Source organism: Typha angustifolia, chromosome 11 (genome assembly GCF_048772165.1).
Source record: "Typha angustifolia cultivar Huaian chromosome 11, ASM4877216v1, whole genome shotgun sequence".
Classification (NCBI taxonomy): Eukaryota; Viridiplantae; Streptophyta; class Magnoliopsida; order Poales; family Typhaceae; genus Typha; species Typha angustifolia.
In genome coordinates, this window is record NC_133249.1 from 3,929,994 (window position 1) to 3,953,839 (window position 23,846).

Below are 23,846 nucleotides of genomic sequence, written 5' to 3' on the forward strand. Positions count from 1 at the left end.
ACACCAAACGCCGACCAGTTATGGTACTAAATATAAAACGTACTGTTACTATTACTATTATATTCAGCTCAGAAGTTTACTTCTCTTGTGAATATATTAATATTTAAGAAAACAAGCATATAACTGTAAAAATCTATTGCCACATATATTTAGCTGAAAAATACATCCATTTGCATGCATATCATGCCTTAAATCTTGCCTACAAATACCCCCTCACTCTTCGTCTTCTTATCCACGCAAATTCAAAATTAGCCATGGCTACCAACCTGATGATCTCCTTGGAAACAATCTTCCCCACGAGCAACACCCTACTCTTCCTCATCTCCCTCTTCTTCTTCCTCCTCCACAGCCTTGCTTTCCAGCCAAAAGATAAAACCACAAGCGCGAGTCGTCGCCGCCTCCCTCCCGGGCCGATACCTTCTCCCATTGTCGGAAACATCCTTACAATGCTCCGCCACAAGCCGCACTTCCGGTGGATCCTCAACGTCTCGGAGAGAAAAGACATAACGTGCATCCGCCTCGGCGGCACGCATGTTATCGTCGTAAATTCCCCGGCCCTCGCCCGTGAGTTCCTCAAGAAACACGATGCCACCTTCGCAACGCGGCCATGCACAATAGCCACAGATTACTCGAGCCGCGGATACCTATCCGTCATCTTCACCCCGTGGGGTGATCAATGGAAGAAGATGAGGAGAGTGATGGCCTCTGAGGTGTTATATATTAACTTACCAACTACCCGTTTAATTCAAGAAGTGAACTTGCCTGACTCAAATGGGTGAAGATTTTATATACGAAATAAGGAATTATGATACTAAGATATTACGAACTATTACTCATTTTCTCACCTTTTGACGGTGTTAACAGAAACATCACTATTTTAACCTTAATTTTTCTTTTTCTTTCTTCTTAAAAAAAGAGGTAATCTAGTCCCTAGATAATTTAAAATTGATTAGGCGACACTCAATCGCCATATTACTTTTGATACAAAATTTTGACAAAGGTTTTACGTAACTAAGGAAGTCTGCTATATGTGATATTATAAGAAGGATAATTTCTAGAGTTTTATATTTTAACAGGTATTGAGTCCTGCAAGGCTACGGTTGCAATCGTGTTTACGAGAGGAGGAGGCCGACAACCTCGTAAGGTATGTATATAACTGTTGCAAGAATGCCGGTGAGGTGATCGATGTCCGACGGCTGGTGAGATACTACAGTGGTAGTGTGATAAGGAGGATGACGTTTGGAGTTAGGCATTTTGGTGATGGAGGCGAGGACGGCGGGCCCGGCGAGGAGGAGGTGGAGCATGTCGAGGCGGCGTTCGAGGCGCTTTCGATGTTTTACTCTTTCTGTCCATCGGATTTCATGCCGTCGTTGAGGTGTTTGGACTTGGGTGGGCATGAGAAAAGGATAAGGGAGGCGACTAGGGTGACACAAAAGTACCATGATCCTCTTATAGACGAGAGGTTGGAGAAGAGGAGAGGCGGGAAGGAGGAGGGAGAGAAGACGGAGGACATTGTTGACGTGTTGGTTTCATTGAAGGCAAGTGACGGGAGTTGGCTGTTGACAGCTGAGGAGATCAAGGCTCTAGCTGCGGTAAGCTGTCATTGCATGCATGTTAATTTCCACACGATTACTCTTTCTTGTTATTGCTTTTATTATTACCTTCTTCAGTTCTAGCAGTGATGTATAAATTTATTAACTATTGGTTGGGCAGGATTTGACGTATGCAACCGTGGACAACCCTTCCAACGCGGTAGAGTGGGCCCTCGCCGAGCTACTGAACCAACCGGACCTCCTTCAGAAGGCCGTCGACGAGTTGGACCGGGTGGTCGGCCCGGATCGACTAGTCCAAGAAGCCGACTTCTCCCATCTCCCTTTCATCAAGGCCGTCGCCCGCGAAGCCCTCCGGCTTCATCCGATTGCACCGTTCAACCTGCCCCACGTCGCCATGGCTGACGCTACCGTCGCCGGCTACTTCATCCCCAAGGGAAGCCAAGTGCTGCTGAGCCGGGTCGGGTTGGGTCGGAATCCAAAAGTCTGGACCGACCCGCTCCGGTTTAACCCGGACCGGCATTTGGAGGATGGTTCAGGGAACGTTGAGATAGCTGAACCGGACCTCCGGTTCATCTCATTTACTACTGGAAGGAGAGGGTGCATGGGAGCAGCCTTAGGGAGCGTCATGACCTATATGTTGCTTGCTAGGCTTCTTCAGGCGTTTCGATGGAGTCCGGCACCGGGCGTCGAGCGTATCGACCTCTCGGAGGAGAAGACGAGCCTCTACATGGTGAGGCCTCTGCGAGCTTCCGCTAAGCCTCGCATGAAGTTATTAGCAGACTTGTAAGGCCATCGAATATATTTATTTACATATTGTCTTATTGCCTAATATATCGACGGGGAATTATCGAATAACACTCTATATTATAATGATTAATTTTGTGATTCTCTCTCTCCGCCTATAGCACCCCCCATATCTTGATGATTTTAAAGAAATTTAATAGAGATTGCATGTGGTTTAATTGCAAATAGCAATAATGTAAAGTTTAAAACAAACTATCGGGACCAAAATATAGGGTGGTATTTGAACATTTACCTAAAAATATATAATGAAATAAAAAGCCATCTTTCCTCTCTGTTAGCTCAAACATTTGCGGTTGATAGCTTAGCAGTGTGGTTAACTTAGATAAACAGCTTAGCAGCGCAACAACTTTGAGCAAATTTTGAAAATGTTTGGTTCGAAGTAATTATTCGGTAACGAATATCTTAAATGAGTGAAGGATTTTCTTGATTTTGCAATTAGAAATGTGAATCCAACTGGTATGATATTATGTGTAAAATTTATGTCCATACTAAATGAAAAAGTGGGAAGATGTGTTTAAACATTTGTTATGCATTGGATTCCTTAGTGGATATACACATTAGATTTTCTATAGAGAAACTACATCACAAGAGTCTATCTAATGATACCACTGCCAATGACAACCTTGTTCAAAATGATGATATGCATGAATTGTTATACGAAACATTTGATATATTAAACAATCAAGATGGACAAGAAATTGCAGCAAAGCTAGGGGTGGGCCTAATGTAGAAAATTGCAGCCACTGTCGATGTTGTTGCCGAATAGCTTGGGTGTTTTAGCTGTCATTCGGCCGGGTTTGGGTGACGATTTTGTTGCCACCTTTGCTTCTGAGCTGATGTGCTACTTTTCCGTGTTGCATTTTGGTGTGTGCTCTACTCCCTCTTCCCGCTTGGTTCTTCAACAGGGTAGGAGGCAATTCTATTTCCCGCCCTTCGAGCTCGTAATCCTTTTCTTTTGCTTAAGTAGTGTGCTAATGTTTGTTGGTGGCTAGAATTTAGTCGATTTTCAATCTTTGCCTCTCCCACTCTTGGGGATTGCAGGTCTATATGTGTGTGTGTATTTTTAATAGTTTAGACTGTGATGGGGATGCAATTAAGCTGACTTAATTAAAACACTAGGCTAAACTCTATTTTCTTTATCTTTAATTTCTGAGCCATTTGGCTTGATGATTTGCTTTCCGTAGGTAGTTGCTTACCTTAGCTAAGTGGGAGGCTAGCTTGTGTCAAATGTATGTTAATTCGCCGCCCCTCTAGCTTTTTCTATGTATCAAGTTACAATTATTGTATTAGACTTGGATTTAATGAAAGTATCTACTCCGAAACTTCCAATCTAAGAGAGAGAGAGACTGAGAGAATTGGTTAGATACATACTTGAAATTTTGCTTTTTGAGAAGTATATCACGATGCAACATTAATTTTGGCTTCACGCGACTAATATTTTAGGACTCGTAATTTATGAGTTAGAAAAACTCTAGAATCGATATTCATATTTGTTATGTTTAAAATAAACATTTCTATCTTCATTTATATTATGGAATAAATATATAATAGTTATTATTGATAGATAATATAAAAATAAGAAAAGAATTTTTTTTATAAAGTTATGATAAATTATTTTTTTGATTTATTATGAAATAGATTGATGAGATAGATATTATTGATAAATTAATAAACGAATTGGTGTACGGTATAAAATTTATTTTTAATAAATAATATTTAGATTATAAATTATAATTATAATTATAACATTTAACCGTTATTCTGAAATAATGGCTATGTTATATAATAATAAGAAAAAAAAACAGTTGTTATTTCTGAATTGACAGTGGGCTTAGAGGATAATAGGACATAATTCCAACTGTGCAAGGTCCGGCATGCATCCAAGCATAACAGTTGGAGGAGGTTGGATAAGCATGGCATGTGAAGAGGACGAATACGAATATTTGTTTTTGTCCAACTGTCGATACGTCAAACTTTTAAAACCGACGACGACCTCTATATCGTCACCGTACTCACTCTCCAGTTAAATGAGTTATTATTTTCCCGACCAGATCTGTTGCCGTATTTAGCTGACTAGTGTATCTTTTTTTTATCTTTTTCTTTTTATGGGAATAGAGTAAATCCACGTGCATGCAGATCACATGCTATATATATCACCCCGCCCCCCAAGGACTGTTGTTCTACTACAAGCCGCACTACAGGCTTCTCTAGATCTTCTAGTGCATGCACCACACAACCACCATGGTTACCAACACCCTCACCTTGGACACAATCCTCCCCGTGAGCACCCTACTCTTCCTCACCTTCCTCATCCTCTTCCTCCAATCCTTTCCTTTCCAGCCAAAAGATAAAGCCACAATGACTGCGAGTCGCCGCCTCCCTCCTGGGCCGACGCCTCTTCCCGTCGCGGCAGGAAACCTCCTTACGATGCTCAACCACAGCCCTTGCTTCCGGTGGGTCCTTACCGTCTCGGAGAAAAACGACATAACATGCATCCGCCTTGGCGGCACGGATGTTATCGTCGTGAACTGCCCGGTCTTCGCTCGTGAGTTCCTCAAGAAACACGACGCTACCTTCGCATCGCGGCCTCTCACGATGGCCACCGAGTACGCGAGCCGCGGTTACTTATCCACCGCTCTCTCCCCGTGGGGCGATCAGTGGAAGAAGATGAGGAGGGTGATCGCGTAGGAGGTGTTAGCCCCTGCAAGGCTACGGTTGCAATCGGGTTTGCGGGAGGAGGAGGCCGACCATCTCGTAAAGTATGTACATAACCATTGCAAGAACACCGGGAAGGTGATGGTTGTGTTGAAAGATGGTTTGCTAGGATAGCTAAGATAACACACCTTCCAACTGATCTTGCTGTGCTTGCACTTTCCTATTATACCTTTCCTGGTTGATATTGCATTCCACTCAACTGAGACTTATGTCTTAGCATTCTAAAACGGGCATGTCCAAATGAGACTTCTTATCCATAACGGCAGATTACAATCTCCCTCAATACCAAAGAGATTACCAAAAAAATCATAATTTTATTTTCCTGTTGTTCAAATTTCTGCTTCTGAGTTGTATGGTATGTATCCTTCACATTTTAGTTATTTTAGTCATTGTGTGTTCTGTATATTTCCTTTAAGGACGGTTCATGACCTTTGAATTGTAATAATATTTCTTCCAATGTAGGAGTCATGGAATACTGCTCAATTTATTCCCATATACATATATACGACTTACAAGTTTTGCAAAATTCAATCTCAATTGTTGCTACACAGTGTTCCAAATTCTTTCTGTGGTAATCATAGGAAGTTGGTAACTATTTGTGCAGATTCTATGCTTTGTCAACCAGTTGATACTTGTGTTGCTGGAAAGTGTGTTTGGGCAATAACTTTGTGCTTTATTTAGTAATGAAAGCTTGAAGGTTTAGAATAATTTTTCTCTTTGCAGTTGGTGGCAGTATTCATCAAATCTTGCCAGTTATGAGCAGCTCGATGCTCACGAGTTCTTCATCTCAATGCTCGACAGGATTCATGAAAAGGAGCAATCTAACTTTCCTACATAAAGGTGCTTGCTTCGTAAATGTTTCTTTAATAATAGAATCTCTAGATCAAGTAATCATATTTCAAAAGTATAATTTATTTGAAATTAGCTGTTGACCCCTTAAGTTTGAGCAACTTAACAGAATTTATCATCACAGCAGGATCTGGAGATTGCCATTGTATTGCTCACTCAGTGTTCTCTGGGGTCTTGAGGTCGGATGTTACTTGCGTCGTCTGTGGATATACTTCTACCACTTACGATCCTTGTGTTGATCTGTCTCTCAACTTGGAACCACGGAAGGGCATGAAAGCTAAAGATAATTCAAGAATCTCCACTCTTATGGGATGTCTTGACCTTTTCACAAGGCCTGAGAAGTTGGGTCCTGATCAGAAGCTGTACTGCCAACACTGCCAACTGCGGCAAAACTCGGTGAAGCAGATGTCCATCCGAAGGCTGCCTTTGGTCCTTTGCTTCCACATCAAAAGATTTGAACACTCATTGATTCGAAAAACATCGAAGAAGATCGACGCATACTTGCAGTTCCCGTTCTCCCTGGACATGACACCTTATCTGTCATCATCTAATATAAGGGACAGATTTGGCAACAGGATCTTTGCTTTCGAGGGCGATGAGTTGGACATATCGAGTGAGTTGTGTTCAGAAGTCGAGGTCTTTGCTGTGGTCACACACATTGGGACAATGGAATGAGCGCATTACGTGACCTATCTTCAACTTAGAGACCACTGGTACAAGTGGCGATGTGTTGTTTTTTGGTTTAAATTTAGATTTCAGCAATTTTGGAGGTTTGATGTACCAGTGTGCAGGCGTTCGAACAACTCAGTTGCATTCGAACGTGAATCTGAACCCGGGAGCAAACTTGATGCAAGCGTTCGAACGGGGCTTTGGCTTTCGAACGCCAGTCTGCATTTGCACTAAGCGCATTTAAACGCGTCCCGTGAGAGTTCGAACGTCCCGTGGAAATCCTCAACTTGAACCAACCCTATAAATAGAAATGTTGGGTTTGAGAGCTTGGTGTGAGCATTTTGCAAGAAAGAAATACTTGTAGGGGAGAGCTATTATTGTTTAGAGTGAGATTAAATTTGTAAACTCTTTGTATTTGAAGTTTTGCATAGTAGATTGAACATTGCTTCATCCGTAGATGTAAGCATATCGTCGAACTACATAAACCTTCTCTCTTTTTTCTCTATATGGTTTGTATTGATTTGGTATTCATATTTGTGATTATCTTGGGTATTTAAAGTTCTTTACAACTAGCATCTTGTATTTGGAATTCTCATATTAATATTGATATTAACTTTACTAATATTTGGTTTTCCCCAAATTATTGCTATTCTATTTGAATTTGTTTGAGGATAAAGAGTTTTGCTTCGGTTTACCTCACCTATTTGGGTATTTGCACAACACGGTGATGCTTGGATTACACAAGTAACTGAACTAGCGGTAAGAGCTTCACAAGTCTACATGATGTATTATGTACAGAAGTAGCAGAATTAAATCACTGGTGAAGCGAATCATCCCAAGTAACAATAGAGACTGACAGATATTTCTATCAAGGAAAGCTCATAATACACATTGAAAACTAAGTTGATCTGGAACCAACTAATAATTCTTTAGTTACTGAGGTATGGACCATTCGTTCTTCTTCAGTGCTTTGTACAAATAATTACTTCCCTCATGCGATAATATAAATTTTTTTCAGAACTTATCAAGTTACAACACCATAAGCACTAAGGTAATTCATCTTCCCTCATGAAACAGAGCCTCTTATTTGTCAGTGATGACTTTGTGCATACCAACTTAAACAATCTTTTTGTCTTAGCTGGTATTTAGAACTGCAGCATCTACCCTAAAAAATTATTGTTTGGTTTTCTGTGTTCAGAGATTTTGCATCTTTGTATTCCAAAGAAATGCTCATATGTTGTGTTTTGACATGCACTCAGTACACTATGACATCTTTGAATTCCAAAGATGGTTTATATATGAAAGATGTGTTGTGATACTTGAAAAAGTCGTCGACTGTCTACAAATGCATATACTTACTTTTTAATACATATGCATCTCCAGATATAAGGAACCAAATGAACCCATAAATCATTAGTTGACAGTGGTGTCATCCTGCGGACCATCAGTACAGAGAAACGCAATGTTGCATAGCTTGTGCTGCCCTCAACTATACTAGTAATAGACAGTGATCAAACAGCCCAGCCTGCTAAGCCTGGTTTGGATCGGGCTAAGCCCAGCAGACCCAATTTTGTCCTGACACGAGCCCAAACTACCCATGGGCTGCCCGGGCCAGCCCTTTGCCTGCCCGAATCGATCCGAAAGCCCTCTCGTTTGGCCCGCAATTAGGCCCATTTGTTCTGCTACAGTATTTACCTATTCTGCTATAGTAAAAACCAATTAAAAAGTTGGTATTGTAACATTTTAAATTTTTTTTAAGCACACATTTAAATTTTTTTAATTTATTTTTTTTAAAAATAAGCTAATAATAAAAAAAATTCTAAAAATAGCTAAAATGTGAGTTGGGCCGAATGATTGGTGGGTCGAGCCAGCCCTGCCCGGCTAGCTAGCCCGATCTCTCACGGGCCAACGGGCGGTAACGGGCTAGACTATTCTAGCCCGGCCCGACCCAAGTAAATGATGGGTCGGGCTATGAACAAATACTTAAGCCCGGTTTGTCCAAAAAGCCTGGCCCAAACCCGGCCCGACCCGTCCGATGATTATGTCTAACTAGTAATAGGAGAAGAAAGAGGCAGTAGGAACATAAAAAATACCATTAGAGGTAGGGGTGAAAATGGGTCAGATTAATTCTAACCCGATCCACTATCGGGTCTGAATCGTTTCATATTCCATTAAAATTTATATCCGATTTGAATATGGATTCTGATATGAATAGGATTTTTATGAAAAGAAAAACTTGAATACCGATTCGGGTATAGATAAAAAATTGTGATACAGAGACGGATTGGATATAATTTTTCGGATACGAATATGATATCGGATATCCATTTTTCCGCTTATTTTTAATGATTTATAATTTTTAGTTTGCTTATTTAAATGGTGAATATTGATATTATTATTAATAATTGTTATAAATTATTTGTAAAGAGTGATTTTGCTAAATTTATATGTATTTGGCATGCAAATATTTTTTGAATTTCTTAATATTTGTGTTAGTTGTCTCCAAAAGAAATATTATAATTCTTTTAAAATTTGATCGACATTCATTTATGATCCAATTCTTTATTTAAAAATTATTCGTATCCATTTAGTTAGGATATGATTTTAAATGTTGTTATCCGTCCAATATTTGGTATTCGAATCTATAACTGGACCAAAAATAAATATGGTTCTAATGTTTGATTAATTTTCACGCCTACTTAGAGATTACCATTGAACACGCAGACTTGAGTTTATTGGGCTGATTGGGCGTAAAATTTATTCACGACCTGATCTACTAATTACTCAAATTGGGTCAGGTTTATACTAAGCTAGAATGTTATACCAATTATCACCCACTAATCCATAAGATATCAGTCCTAAGTTAGGCACAATGGGCCTAGTGTAATAGGCAAAATTTTAAAATATTATATTTTATCGGGTACATAACTGAAACTCTATGAAAACATTTTAGAAACCTTTTATAAAAAAAATATTTATATATTGATATCTAATTTACTAAATATTCGATTTGAAACTGAAAACCAATAAAAATAGACATTCATTGTGACCCAAACCAATCTTAGACTTGTCGGGCATTCTGTTACATAGCTCAGGTGTCAATCACTTAGCTCACATCACACGTACACTCGGCTAACTAAAAATTGGTGAAACTTAACCGATAGAGAGGTACAGAACATCTAGACATCTACAAGCTTACAAAGTTAGAAAAGCAGAGAGCAATTGCAGCGATGGAGCAATCAGATGTTTTGTATCCTCACCATTTGAGCGTCGTCTTTTGAGTTGCAACAAACAAAGAAAGGAGGGTCCTAGTAGAAGACGTACGATTAGAGCTGTTAAATTGAATTATAAGATGGAAGATTCGTCATTCATAGGAGACGTCAAACCTAACATATAGTACATTAGTACGCGTGAGAGCTCTTCCAATAGGGAACCTTCAAGGCTCCTAATGAGTTACAAGACACGAGAGCTATTCTAGTAGAATTAAAAGATTATGAGATGTGTTTATTTTCTTAAAAAAATAATAGGATTAGGAGCTGACTAGAAGAATGATAAAAGCTTTCAACATATGTATATAAAGACATATAATAAAGTTTTAACTTTTCATATGACGAATGCCCATGGAGAATGCACATAATTATAGGCAATTGAAAGAATAGGTCCGAATAAGAATCACACTATATCAGAAGATCTTTTGAAGTATATTGTATCTCTGTGGTTTCCTTTTGTTTCAATATTATCACATGTAGTTGTTGAGTACGAGTTTTTCTTTAGATTATATTGTGTTAAACGATAAAAACAATGATGAGATTTAGTAAACTAGAAATTCTAACTTCTACAAAATTTAACTGCAATTATTCAGCTGTATAAAATGAATAAGCCTTTTTCATCTTCACACCTAATAAGGTTATTTTCTTGCTTACCTTTAATGGTTTGGTCCTCTTCTCCATCGGAACTTGGACATAAGCGGCCGAGTTAGCCACAAAAATTTGTCTCAATTAAATGGTTCCGCGGTTGAACTATTGAGTCGGTGGATTTTAACCAGAGTCAATTACATTTGATAACACATGAATGATTTAGTGGTCAGTTCATCGATCCAATTGATCACTATTAACTATAGATATAATAACTGCTAACTGTAGTGTAAAGGCAGAAAGAGTAGTGGTGTTACGAAGAAAAGACGGAAAGGGAGGCTGTTGCTGCGTGTAATGGAAAACAAAATGTCCTATCATCTGTGAGGAGATTGTTCCACACAAAGGCATGCAAATCGTGATGCACAATGGAATGTATTAAATCACCCGGTTTATTTGTCTTTCATTAGACTGAGCGATATTAGAAGACATAATTCCATCTGTAGCTGAATAACATCAGCGGTCATCTCCTGAGCACAATAATTTTAGGTTAATCAATGATCAAACCAAACTTCGAGACGGCTCTTTTGCTACCGACTCAACATTTAAAAATTACTACATCAATTAATCTTGGAATATATTTGTTCAACGTTTGGAAACACAAGGCAGAATACACCAAACCCCGACCAGTAATGGTAGTAAATATAAAACGTAATGTTACTATTACTATTATATTCAGCTTAGAAATTTACTTCCCTTCTGAATATATGAATATTTAAGAAAACAAACATATAACTGTAAAAATCTATTGCCACATATATTTAGCTGAAAAATACATCCATTTGCATGCATATCATGCATTAAATCTTGCCTACAAATACCCCCTCACTCTTCTTCTTGTCCACCCAAATTCAAAATTAGCCATGGCTACCAACCTGATGATCTCCTTGGAAACAATCTTCCCCATGAGCAACACCCTACTCTTCCTCATCTCCCTCTTCTTCTTCCTCCTCCACAGCCTTGCTTTCCAGCCAAAAGATAAAACCACAAGCGCGAGTCGCCGCCGCCTCCCTCCCGGACCGATACCTTCTCCCATTGTCGGAAACATCCTTACAATGCTCCGCCACAAGCCGCACTTCCGGTGGATCCTCAACGTCTCGGAGAGAAAAGACATAACGTGCATCCGCCTCGGCGGCACGCATGTTATCGTCGTAAATTCCCCGGCCCTCGCCCGTGAGTTCCTCAAGAAACACGATGCCACCTTCGCAACGCGGCCATGCACAATAGCCACAGATTACTCGAGCCGCGGATACCTATCCGTCATCTTCACCCCGTGGGGTGATCAATGGAAGAAGATGAGGAGAGTGATGGCCTCTGAGGTGTTATATATTAACTCACCAACTACCCGTTTAATTCAAGAAGTGAACTTGCCTGACTCAAATGGGTGAAGATTTTATATACGAAATAAGGAATTATGATACTAAGATATTACGAACTATTACTCATTTTCTCACCTTGTGACGGTGTTAACAAAAACATCACGATTTTATCCTTAAGTTTTCTTTTTCTTTCTTCTAAAAAAAAGAGGTAATCTAGTCCCTAGATAATTTAAAATTGATTAGGCGACACTCAATCGCCATGTTACTTTTGATACAAAATTTTGACAAAGGTTTTACGTAACTAAGGAAGTCTGCTATATGTGATATTATAAGAAGGATAACTTCTAGATTTTTATATTTTAACAGGTATTAAGTCCTGCAAGGCTACGGTTGCAATCGTGTTTACGAGAGGAGGAGGCCGACAACCTCGTAAGGTATGTATATAACTGTTGCAAGAATGCCGGTGAGGTGATCGATGTCCGACGGCTGGTGAGATACTACAGTGGTAGTGTGATAAGGAGGATGACGTTTGGAGTTAGGCATTTTGGTGATGGAGGCGAGGACGGCGGGCCCGGCGAGGAGGAGGTGGAGCATGTCGAGGCGGCGTTCGAGGCGCTTTCGATGTTTTACGCTTTCTGTCCATCGGATTTCATGCCGTCGTTGAGGTGTTTGGACTTGGGTGGGCATGAGAAAAGGATAAGGGAGGCGACTAGGGTGACACAAAAGTACCATGATCCTCTTATAGACGAGAGGTTGGAGAAGAGGAGAGGCGGGAAGGAGGAGGGAGAGAAGACGGAGGACATTGTTGACGTGTTGGTTTCATTGAAGGCAAGTGACGGGAGTTGGCTGTTGACAGCTGAGGAGATCAAGGCTCTAGCTACGGTAAGCCATTGTTTCATGAATTGTTAATTTCCAGACAATTACTCTTTCTTGTTAGTGCTTTTATTATTACCTTCTTCAGTTCTAGCAGTGATGTATAAATTTATTAATTAATGGTTGCGCAGGATTTGATGTATGCAACCGTGGACAACCCTTCCAACGCGGTAGAGTGGGCCCTCGCCGAGCTACTGAACCAACCAGACCTCCTTCAGAAGGCCGTCGACGAGTTGGACCGGGTGGTCGGCCCGGATCGACTAGTCCAAGAAGCCGACTTCCCCCGTCTCCCTTTCATCAAGGCCATCGCCCGCGAAGCCCTCCGGCTTCATCCGATTTCAGCGTTTAACCCGCCCCACGTCGCCATGGCTGACGCCATCGTCGCCGGCTACTTCATCCCCAAGGGAAGCCAAGTGCTGCTGAGCCGGTTCGGGTTGGGTCGGAATCCAAAAGTCTGGACCGACCCGCTCCGGTTTAACCCGGACCGGCATTTGGAGGATGGTTCAGAGAACGTTGAGATAGCTGAACCGGACCTCCGGTTCATCTCATTTACTACTGGAAGGAGAGGGTGCGTGGGAGCAGCCTTAGGGAGCGTCATGACCTATATGTTGCTTGCTAGGCTTCTTCAGGCGTTCCGATGGAGTCCGGCACCGGGCGTCGAGCGTATCGACCTCTCGGAGGAGAAGACGAGCCTCTACATGGTGAGTCCTCTGCGTGAAGTTATTAGCAGACTTGTAAGGCCATCGAATATATTTATTTACATATTGTGTTGTTGCCTTTATCTTCAGGAAGTTTATAATATATCGACGGGGAATTATCGAATAACACTCTATATTATAATGATTAATTTTGTGATTCTCTCTCTCCATAGAGCACCCCAATATCTTGATGATTTTAAAGAAATTTAAGAGATATTGCTTGTGGTTTAATTGCAAATAGCAATAATGTAAAGTTAGCAAACGATGGGGACCAAAATATAGGGTGGTATTTGAACATTTACCTAAAAATATATAAGGAAATAAAAAGTCATATTTCCTCTCCATCAACTCAAACATTTGCGGTTGATGGCTCAGTAGTATAGTTAACTTAGAGAAATAGCTTGGCAGCATAACGATTTTGAGCAGATCTCGGCAGCGTTTGGTTCGAAGTAATTGTTTGGCAACGTATATGGTTTGAAGTCTATACTAGGTAGCTAAAAGTTCGGTGGAGTCTAAGTGTCTCTCTATCTAAGGAGGGTTAAAATTTTGTCAACCCATATTTAACCTTCAGGCTTACGAATGATAACAAAAAAAAGACCTATTTCAATTTCATTGAAAGTTAAAATTTAACTTCCGTCTTAGATAATATATATATAACCTCCTACCAACCTAATCTAATAGCATAAAATGTAACGGTCGATGCCAAAATCCACCGTACGAGAATATCACAGTAACAAAATGCAAATAAGGATACTCTAAAAAGAAGTTTTCCAAGTGACATCAATCAAATCAAAACCTCCACCATTAGTTATCTTCCTAGCCTCTTCTGTCTCCTTTGATTCTGTTCAGGAAAAGAGATGTCATTCTGTACAGGAGTTCCTCCTTAACTTTTAGAGCAATTCTTAAAAAACCTTGTATTTCATTCTAGCTCGATACTCCACAAAAGCTGTAGCTAACCGCAAAAGTTCCCATTTTCTTGTTCTTTTATTCGAGAAGTTTGGCTGCTGCAAAAACCAATCTTTCATAACCTTCTAAAATCTAAACTTCGTGGTTGTTCAAATAATTAATCAATTGTTGTTCTTCCATCATAAGATACTCAATTAACTTCTTATATATTTGAGATTCTAATTATAACCATTCCAAACTTTAGAAGGGAGCACGGCCTCATCCCACACCACAGCCACAGAACTTAATTTTTTTTTTCTCAATCACCCAGATTCAAACTAAGTTAAGTTTTGAGCACTCTACCGGTCATCCCCTCCAAAAGGAAAAGGGAAATTCTATTATAGCTACCTAGTTTAAAAGCTTCCATTTTAAACTTTCTATAATACATCTTCATATATAACAATACTTGTCCCCTCTCTTATGCTATCATCCCTTTCCTGTTGTCCCCTTGCCATGGTCCCCTCACCATAATCATGAAGGTTGGGACTTGGATAGAAGTATTAGTAGTGGTGAAATTAGAGGGGAGTGTGTGGAATGTAGTATATAGATAGATGAACTGGGGTGAAGTTGTTGATCCTCATATATTTTTCCTAAAATTACTTTATTTGATGTTTAAACTTGCTTAACTTATTTTTCACTTTTAAGTATTTAAAAATTCTCTTATATTATCTTGTCATCAATAGGAGTACTAGCTTTGTTGGTTACATTATATTCCCTTAATTTACTTTTTTTTTTCTCTTGATGTCTTGCAAAGTATGACTAGATATAATGTTATTACCTATAGTAAACATAGATAATTAATATTTTTGAAACTCAATAATTTTTCCACTTCTTTACGACTTTGTGATTAGTTATTTAAAGTATGCTAAATGCTTTTTTAATTGTCTTGTTTGATGGTTTAATATGTTGAGTGATACCATTATGTATATTTAGCTAGGCTTGTAAATCAGCTTTTGTCTCTCTTATTAATTATCTTATAATATTAACTTATGTTTTGTATTACTTCCTAAAGTTTTATGATGATATAGAATGTTTCAACTATCTAAGATGTATATGACACATATGATATACTACGATAATATTTATTTTTGTAAGGGTTAGAAACAAGTCAAGTTGGTGTAGGTTTCATTACCCATGAAAGAGAAGTGTCCGAAGAATTCATCATTTTTATGTTTACTAAATATTTTATGACTGTGTTAATATTTCTTTAGTTTATTAGTTATATCATAAACTAGCAAAATTCATACTCTAGAAGTAATTTATTTGGTAGCATGCTATGATTTAGCACTGTATGATTTAACGCTATTATGTTACTAATACATTTTGCTCTTGAAGACTTCATAAAATCATTATTATTTCTTTTCTGAACTTACAAACTTTTTCAAAGATCAGCCGGATGGATAAAAATTGGATTAACTTTTCTAGGTACAAAAATGATGCTTCCTTGTACAATTTTATCTAGACACTTTATATTTTTCAAACTAACATTTTTACATTATTTAAAATGATAACATAGGGGGAGCAATGAATATCTTAAAGGAGTGAAGGATTTTCTTGATTTAGGAGTGAAGGATTTTCTTGATTTTGCAATTAGAAATATGAATTCAGGTGGTATGATATTATGTCCATGTGAAATTTGTGTCAATACCAAACAGGAAGATGTGTTTGAGCATTTGTTATGCGTTGGATTCCTTAGTGGGTATACACATTAGATTTTCTATGGAAACTACGTCACAGAGTCTATCTAATGACACTACTGCCAATGACAACCTTGTTCAAAATAATGATATGCATGAATTGTTATACAAAGCATTTGATATATTACACAATCAAGATGGACAAGAAAAATTACAGCAAAGCTAGGGGTGGGCCTAATGTTGATGCAAAAATTTGCAAAATTGTCGATGATGTTGCTGAATAGCTTGGGTGTTTTATGCTGGCATGCGGCCGGGTTTGGGTGACATTTTTGTTGCCACCTTTGCTTCCAAGCAGATGTGCTACTTCTCCAAGTTGTAATTTGGTGTGTGCTCTACTCCCTCTTCCCCCTTGGTTCTTCAGTAGGCCAAGAGACAATTCTACTCCCCGCTCTTCGAGCTCGTAATCTTTTTCTTTTGCTTAAGTAGTGTGCTAATGTTTGTCGGTGGTTGGAATTTAGTCAATCTTCGATCTTTGCCTCTTCCACCCTTGGGGGTTGCAGGCCTGTATATGTGTGCGTGTGTGTTTTTAACAGTTTGGATTATGATGGGGATGCAATTAAGCTTACTTAATTAAAACACTTTTGCATTTGCGACCTACCTCGGTTACACTCTATTTTCTCCATCTTTAATTTCTAAGTCATTTGGCATGATGCTTTGCTCTCCTAGGGTAGTTGTTTATCTTAGCTAGATTGTGTCAAATGTACGTTAATTCGTCGCCTCTCTAGCTTTTTCTATATATCAAGTTGCAATTATTGTATTAGACTTGGATTTAATGAAATTATCTATTCCGAGCCTTCCAATCACACACAGAGAGAGAGAGAGAGAATTGGTTAGCTACATGCTTGGAATTTTGCTTCTTGAATAATATATTACAATGCAACATTAATTTTGGCTTTACACAACTAATATTTGAGGACTCGTAATTTATCAATAAAAAAAACTCCAGAATAGATATTGATATTTGTTATGTTTGAAATAACCATTTCTATCTTCATTTATATTATGGAAGTAAATATATATAACATAAAAAGAAGTAAATATTTTTTTATAATATTATAATAAATTATTTTTTGATTTAATATAAAATAGATTAATGAGATAGATATCAATGGTAAATTAATAAACGAATTAGTGTATGATATAAAATATAATTTTAATAAATAATATTTATATTATAAATTATAATTATAATTATAATATTTTAACGGTTATTCTGAAATAATGGCTATCTTCTATAATAATAATAAGAAGAAAAAAAGTTATTATTTCTGAATCGACAGTGAGCTTAGAGGATAATTGGACATAATTCCAACTATCCAAGGTCCGGCATGCATCCAAGCATAACATTTGGAGGAGGTCGGATAAGCATGGCATATGAAGACAAGGAATACGAATTAAAGTTTTTGTCCAACTGACGACACGTATTTTTTCCTGAAACAGACGACCTCTATATCATCACCGTACTCACTCTCCAGTTGAATGAGTTATTATTTTCCCGACCAAATCTGTTGCCGTATTTAGCTGACTAGTGTATCTTCTTCTTCTTTTTCTTTTTCTTTTTATGGGAATAGAGTAAATCCACGTGCATGCACATCACATGCTATATATATCACCCCGCCCCCCAAGGACTGTTGTTCTACTACAAGGCGCACTACAGGCTTCTCTAGATCTTCTAGTGCATGCACCACACAACCACCATGGTTACCAACACCCTCACCTTGGACACAATCCTCCCCGTGAGCACCCTACTCTTCCTCACCTTCCTCATCCTCTTCCTCCACTCCCTTCCTTTCCAGCCAAAAGATAAAGCCACAATGACTGCGAGTCGCCGCCTCCCTCCTGGGCCGACGCCTCTTCCCGTCGCGGCCGGAAACCTCCTTACGATGCTCAACCACAGCCCTTGCTTCCGGTGGGTCCTTACCGTCTCGGAGAAAAACGACATAACATGCATCCGCCTTGGCGGCACGCATGTTATCGTCGTGAACTGCCCGGTCTTCGCTCGTGAGTTCCTCAAGAAACACGACGCTACCTTCGCATCGCGGCCTCTCACGATGGCCACCGAGTACGCGAGCCGCGGTTACTTATCCACCGCTCTCTCCCCGTGGGGCGATCAGTGGAAGAAGATGAGGAGGGTGATCGCGTCGGAGGTGTTAGCCCCTGCAAGGCTACGGTTGCAATCGAGTTTGCGGGAGGAGGAGGCCGACCATCTCGTAAAGTATGTACATAACCATTGCGAGAACACCGGGAAGGTGATCGATATCCGGCGTGCGGCGAGATACTATAGCGGTAACATGATAAGGAGAATGATGCTTGGAGTTAGGCATTTAGGTGCCGGAGGCGAGCACGGGGGGCCCGGCGAAGAGGAGGTGGAGCATGTCGAGGCGGCGTTCGAGGTGCTTTCGATGCTTTACGCTTTCTGTCCGTCGGACTTCGTGCCGTCGTTGAGGTACTTGGACTTGGGTGGGCATGAGAAAAGGATGAAGGAGGCCACCCGGGTGATACACAAGTATCATGATCCTCTTATAGACGAGAAGTTGAAGAAGAGGAGAGGCGGGAAGGAGGAGGGAGAGGAGGCGGAGGACATCATTGACGTGTTGGTTTCATTGAAGGCAAGTGATGGGAGTTGGCTATTGACCGGTGAGGAGATCAAGGGTCAGGCCGCGGTGAGTCGTCGGTGCACGTATGGATGGTTTCCAGACAATTACACTCTTTCTTGTTATTGCTTCATTTATTGCCTTCTAAGTTCTACCTTATACTATAGGCTACAACGTAGAATTAACTTGATGCATGGTTGTGTTGTGCAGGAGTTGGTGTATGCAACCGTAGACAACCCTTCTAACACGGTAGAGTGGGCCCTCGCCGAGCTACTGAACCAACCGGACCTCCTTCAGAAAGCCGTCGACGAGTTGGACCGGGTGGTCGGCCTGGACCGGCTCGTCAAAGAAGCCGACTTCCCCCATCTCCCTTACATCAAGGCCGTCGCCCGCGAAGCCCTCCGGCTTCATCCGGTCACCGCGTTCAACCTGCCCCACGTCGCCATGGCTGACGCCACCGTCGCCGGCTACTTCATCCCCAAGGGAAGCCAAGTGCTGCTTAGCCGGGTCGGGTTGGGTCGGAATCCAAAAGTCTGGACCGATCCGCTCCGGTTTAACCCCGATCGGCATTTGGAGGATGGTTCAGGGAAGGTTGAGCTAGCCGAACCGGACCTCCGGTTCATCTCATTTACTACTGGAAGGAGAGGGTGCATGGGAGCAGCCTTAGGGAGTGTCATGACCTATATGTTGCTTGCCAGGCTTCTTCAGGCGTTTCAATGGAGTCCTGCACCCGGCGACGAGCCTATCGACCTCTCGGAGGAGAAGAAGAGCCTCTGCGTGGCGAGGCCTCTGCGTGCTTTCGCTACGCCTCGTATGAAGTTATTAGCAGACATGTAGGGCCAGCGAAATGCCCCATTGTGTCAAAGAAATTAAGATGGGAAATTTTCCAATAAATAACATATTACTGTTAGTTGACTAACTAATCTTAATCCTAGACTATGATTTATTTAACCTATTCTCATACTGACTAAATTTAGTTTTACTTTCTTAAACTTTAAAACTTCAATATAAATAAACAATGGCATGATCTATGTATCAAAATGGATTTTAAGCTAAACAAAATCAAAATTAATACTCAAGGATATATAAATTTCTCATACTGGAATATGAGTATACAGGCCTAATCGTCAAAATAGTCAGGCAATATGATGCATAGTTCTCAAACTCTGGTTCATTATATATTCTGAGCAGTGAGCCGAGAATAAGACCTTGTTTCTTATACAAAAATTTCGTCACTAACATCCGACTCTATCTACTGATGATGACAGTAGTTATTGTGAGGCAAGTTTCTTGAGGTGCTGAAAGGTCCTCTGCTTGATCCATTGCCGATCATATGGTAGATAAGCCTGAATTGAGTGTTCAAACCTGTAACACCAACAGATCATGTTTCAATTAAAGGCATGGTGATAGGAGATGACCAGCTTTACATGTTATTCTTAGGAGACATACACAAGTGCGCTCAGATCTGTCAGGCCATCAATGAAGTTGTAGAGATCGGCTATGTCGTAACTAACATTTCGCATCATCGGGTTGATCTCCTTGAGTTTACGCTCATACAGCACACAGATTCCTGAATATGAATCACAAATAAATTAACTTAGCTATGCAAATTATTGAGATGTTTATAATTCTTCTTAACTAGTTTTACTAGAAGAATTTATTAGCCAAACAAACAAATAATTGCTGAGATTGCCCAAAGAAAACCATCCGTCTTTTAGAGGATGTACAGAAAACTGAGCAGCAGCATATACACAACAATAGGACAGATGGTATACTCTGCTTCATAGTTTTATACTAGCTGTTTTGCTTAGATGATCATCTAGTGTTCCACTCTTTTGCAATGGTAGAATTTAATTGAACTACAAAAGAATGCAGAGTATTGAAAATCACTAAGATCATCTAGGGAGTTTGTCACACTCATATATATCAAGAAGGCCGTGGAAGATGAAATGTAAGAAATTTTAGTACCATCCACTGCCTGACTGATAGAATCATAATCCATAAATGTTCTAGTTGCCCTGTTCTGGGATACCTGCATCAGAATAATAGTGTGCCTGTTGGCCTGTATAAAAATCAAGTAGTTAGCATTAAGCAAATGAAACCACTTTGATGTGAAGATCTAATATACTCATTATCTAATTTAGCTAAACAATAGATGTTCCAACACATGATATTACCTTAATAAAAAAAATAACTCTAATTATTTCTGGAAACTTGATGCGAAAAGTGGAAAAATGTTGGTCATCCAGTATACTATTTTACACGCTAATGTATCACAACTCTTTAACTTCTGAGCTACTCTTCTGTCAAAAGCTGAAGTTGAGAGATTCCCATCAATTTCAAACTAGAACCAATTGATCTTCTCAAGGATATCCTTGATAAATATGAAAGTATACACGAAAATTTGATACCAAAACCTGAACTTTACCAAAGCAACTGACTAGAATTATAATGCACAGGCACTAGGACTACATCATGATATAAATATTTGTCCAAAAACTATCCCCATACTTTAGCTAGCACAAGAAAATAATTACCTCTAGGACAAATATCTACAAGAATCTCAAACTAGCATTCAAGGAAAACAATATCCTTCTTGCCCTACCACTTTGCAAGAAGACAAGGTTATTGTCTTGCTAACCTTTGTACAAGATCATATTGCTGCTAGAAACATCAATATTTCCACAAAATGATAATCTGAGGTAACTTTCTAAGATGTACACATTATCATGAAACATAAGAAGCAAACTATCCTTCTTTACAGTAATAAGATGATCAGAGGAGAAAAACAAACTTCAAAGTTGAAATTATATCTTCATTTCAACTTTGACCGAACTTCAAAGGGGATCACGAGTCAAGTTCCACCAAAAATTAAGCTGAAATAATCTATTCAATTTTCATCAACAATGATACAGAATTAGGACAGTTTATCTAATTTATCAGTACGGACATTCTCTCATAGCCAATATTGATACATCAAGAGGGTCAGTTCATTATCACCCTTAGTGTGTCAATTCAGAGGGGTCCAACGTATCACCTAATAACCTCCAGTTGAGTTATTATTTGATTTAAGTATGCCTGAAAAATGGAATACAAGAGAAAGATCTTGCAGTCAGCAATGTTGTAGTCCACTACAGTGCATAGTTAGGTAGAATATATGGCAATCAAGCTACCTAATGCAAACCTCATCCTTTACCTGCACTTCGGACCGGTTGTTGAAGGATAATAACAATGAGTGAAGTTGTTGATATGTACTATCACGTTTTTACTTATTTATTTCTTCTTTTTGGGAGGGAAATGATCTTCTCATATATAGATTAACCAGCAAAATTGCTATACCTTGGTTTAAAATGTAGAAAGGGGAACAGTAAGTTAGCTATCCTAGAGATCAAATTATCAAACCCACTACAATGTGAAGCATGACTCAAAATTATATTAGGATCAAATTATTCTCTCTCTCTCTCTCTCTCTCTCTCTCTCTCTCCACGCCAGATTTGTACCACTCTAGATTCTCGGGATCAAAATCAATTTAATTTGATCATATTTTCGAACGCCACAATCAAATACTTCGCTGAATTCAATAAATTAGGATGAATACATGCAGAATCAACAAAGAGCAAATTAGGGTACTATTGGGCCTTACTTTTCAATAATAAATAAATAAATAAGCGTAAACTATACCAGAGAGAGAGAGAGAGAGAGAGAGCGACGGAGACGGCAAGAAGAGAATGGAACTCACCATGGTGGGATCGAACCCTCTCGCCAAGACTATTCAGAGAGATTCCTCGAGAGTCGAGCTTGGGAGCTTTGAGGTCTTGGAGGAAGACGGAAGGGGAAGAAGTCGATGACAGGATCAGTTCTGGTATCCGTGCGGATTTCTTTGGAAGGTAACTGGTTCCTCACCCCTATCCGGGGGATCTCCCGTATATTCGATTTTGTGTCGATTGGTTGAAATGGATGAGATATATATATATATATAGATTGAACTGGTAGGCTAAGGCCGGCCTTCTTGCCTTCTTGGTGATTAATTGGCATGAAAAAAATATGAAATTTTTGTCACCATCTATGCTTAGCTTCCATCATAACGAAGGAAGAATAATGGCTTCGCTTTCTAACAAAATATCTCAACAATATTCATGTCATGAGAAGCCCACATGTTTTAAAAGCATTTGTAACCACCACAATATTTATACTATCACCCTCCCAATTTGATGATATATATATATATAAGATGAGAGTAAAAGATTGTAGTACTTTATTAAAGAGAATTCTTTTGTGTGCATATGAGAGAAAGTGAAATCCCGCATTTCATTCGTATTTTCTTACTTTATTATTCTCCTTATTTTATAATAAAAAAATAATTTATTATCTAAAAAATAACCTCGAGAAAAAATTAGGTATCAACTAAAATGATAACTAAAGTGTCCCTATAAAAGAGATCAGTCGGACATTTGAAATAGATCAAAGCTAAAAGGAAGAAAAAAAAAAATTGGGTTCTTCCTAGATTAGCTAAATCATTTGCAATTAGGTTAGTTGAAGAGAATTTTAACACCTTCACAAGTGAGAAAATATCTAAACATACATAGTGCTAGCACTAAAGAAAAGTAGATTTATGTAGCAATATGTCAATTAGCAGTTGAATGTCTGATTTGATTAAGAAATTTGAGAGATTGTATAAAAAGAGCATATTTGAAAGCCTCGGTTTTAACAAGGAAAAAGATCAATTGAGTTCCCACAAGTGATTCCAATAAGGATTAACTTTTCGCAAGAGTCTTAAAAGATAAAACCAAAGCCAAAGTTATTACTTTGTAGGGATACAAAGACATCAGTGTTGAGCTTGAGTTGATTTCGAGAGACCGACTATCATTTAACAATCATAAGACTGATAATGAAGTTCGTCCGAGATTTATGTAGGATTCGAAAGATCTCCATCCGCTAGGGTGAACATGTATACTCCTTTTATAAGTTGCACACTTTAAAGTATGATTCAACTTATCACTATTCCAAGAAGATGAGATTTTTCGTATTAAGACTAAAGTCTAACTCATTTGTACAAACTTAATTAGAAAGAGAACCCAGAAAAGGGGAGAAAAAACTTAAATATCCCGTTCATGATACTAGATTACAAATACAATGAACATCACAAGCTCATGTAGCTATCAATATAAAAGGATAGAAACAAGTTGTGGGAGCCATTTTAATCATCTTTCTAGTTTATT

The 23,846-nt window shown here is 39.1% G+C and overlaps 4 protein-coding genes and 1 pseudogene across 4 annotated transcripts; 4 read left to right on the forward strand and 1 right to left on the reverse strand.

Annotated features, from left to right (window-relative positions):
• Positions 1-201: 201 nt before the first annotated feature.
• Positions 202-2,409, forward strand: LOC140770786 (tyrosine N-monooxygenase-like). Its single transcript, XM_073112057.1, has 3 exons — positions 202-710; positions 1,077-1,592; positions 1,714-2,409. The coding sequence occupies exons 1-3, from the start codon at positions 255-257 to the stop codon at positions 2,338-2,340; spliced, it is 1,599 nt and encodes a 532-aa protein (XP_072968158.1). The 5' UTR covers positions 202-254; the 3' UTR covers positions 2,341-2,409.
• Positions 2,410-4,598: 2,189 nt separating this feature from the next.
• LOC140769818 (ubiquitin C-terminal hydrolase 22-like) lies at positions 4,599-7,979 on the forward strand (annotated as a pseudogene).
• Positions 7,980-11,362: 3,383 nt separating this feature from the next.
• Positions 11,363-14,285, forward strand: LOC140769819 (phenylalanine N-monooxygenase-like). The gene is made up of 4 exons (XM_073110693.1): positions 11,363-11,820; positions 12,187-12,702; positions 12,825-13,427; positions 14,241-14,285. Exons 1-4 carry the CDS (start codon positions 11,365-11,367, stop codon positions 14,283-14,285), a joined length of 1,620 nt encoding a protein of 539 aa, XP_072966794.1. The 5' UTR covers positions 11,363-11,364.
• Positions 14,286-17,730: 3,445 nt separating this feature from the next.
• Positions 17,731-19,464, forward strand: LOC140769820 (phenylalanine N-monooxygenase-like). The gene is made up of 2 exons (XM_073110694.1): positions 17,731-18,696; positions 18,838-19,464. The coding sequence occupies exons 1-2, from the start codon at positions 17,731-17,733 to the stop codon at positions 19,462-19,464; spliced, it is 1,593 nt and encodes a 530-aa protein (XP_072966795.1).
• Positions 19,465-19,695: 231 nt separating this feature from the next.
• Positions 19,696-22,582, reverse strand: LOC140770281 (enhancer of rudimentary homolog). Its single transcript, XM_073111380.1, has 4 exons — positions 22,367-22,582; positions 20,596-20,689; positions 20,077-20,197; positions 19,696-19,992 (listed from the first exon to the last, which is right to left on the reverse strand). Exons 1-4 carry the CDS (start codon positions 22,367-22,369, stop codon positions 19,899-19,901), a joined length of 312 nt encoding a protein of 103 aa, XP_072967481.1. The 5' UTR covers positions 22,370-22,582; the 3' UTR covers positions 19,696-19,898.
• Between the last annotated feature and the right edge of the window lie 1,264 nt (positions 22,583-23,846).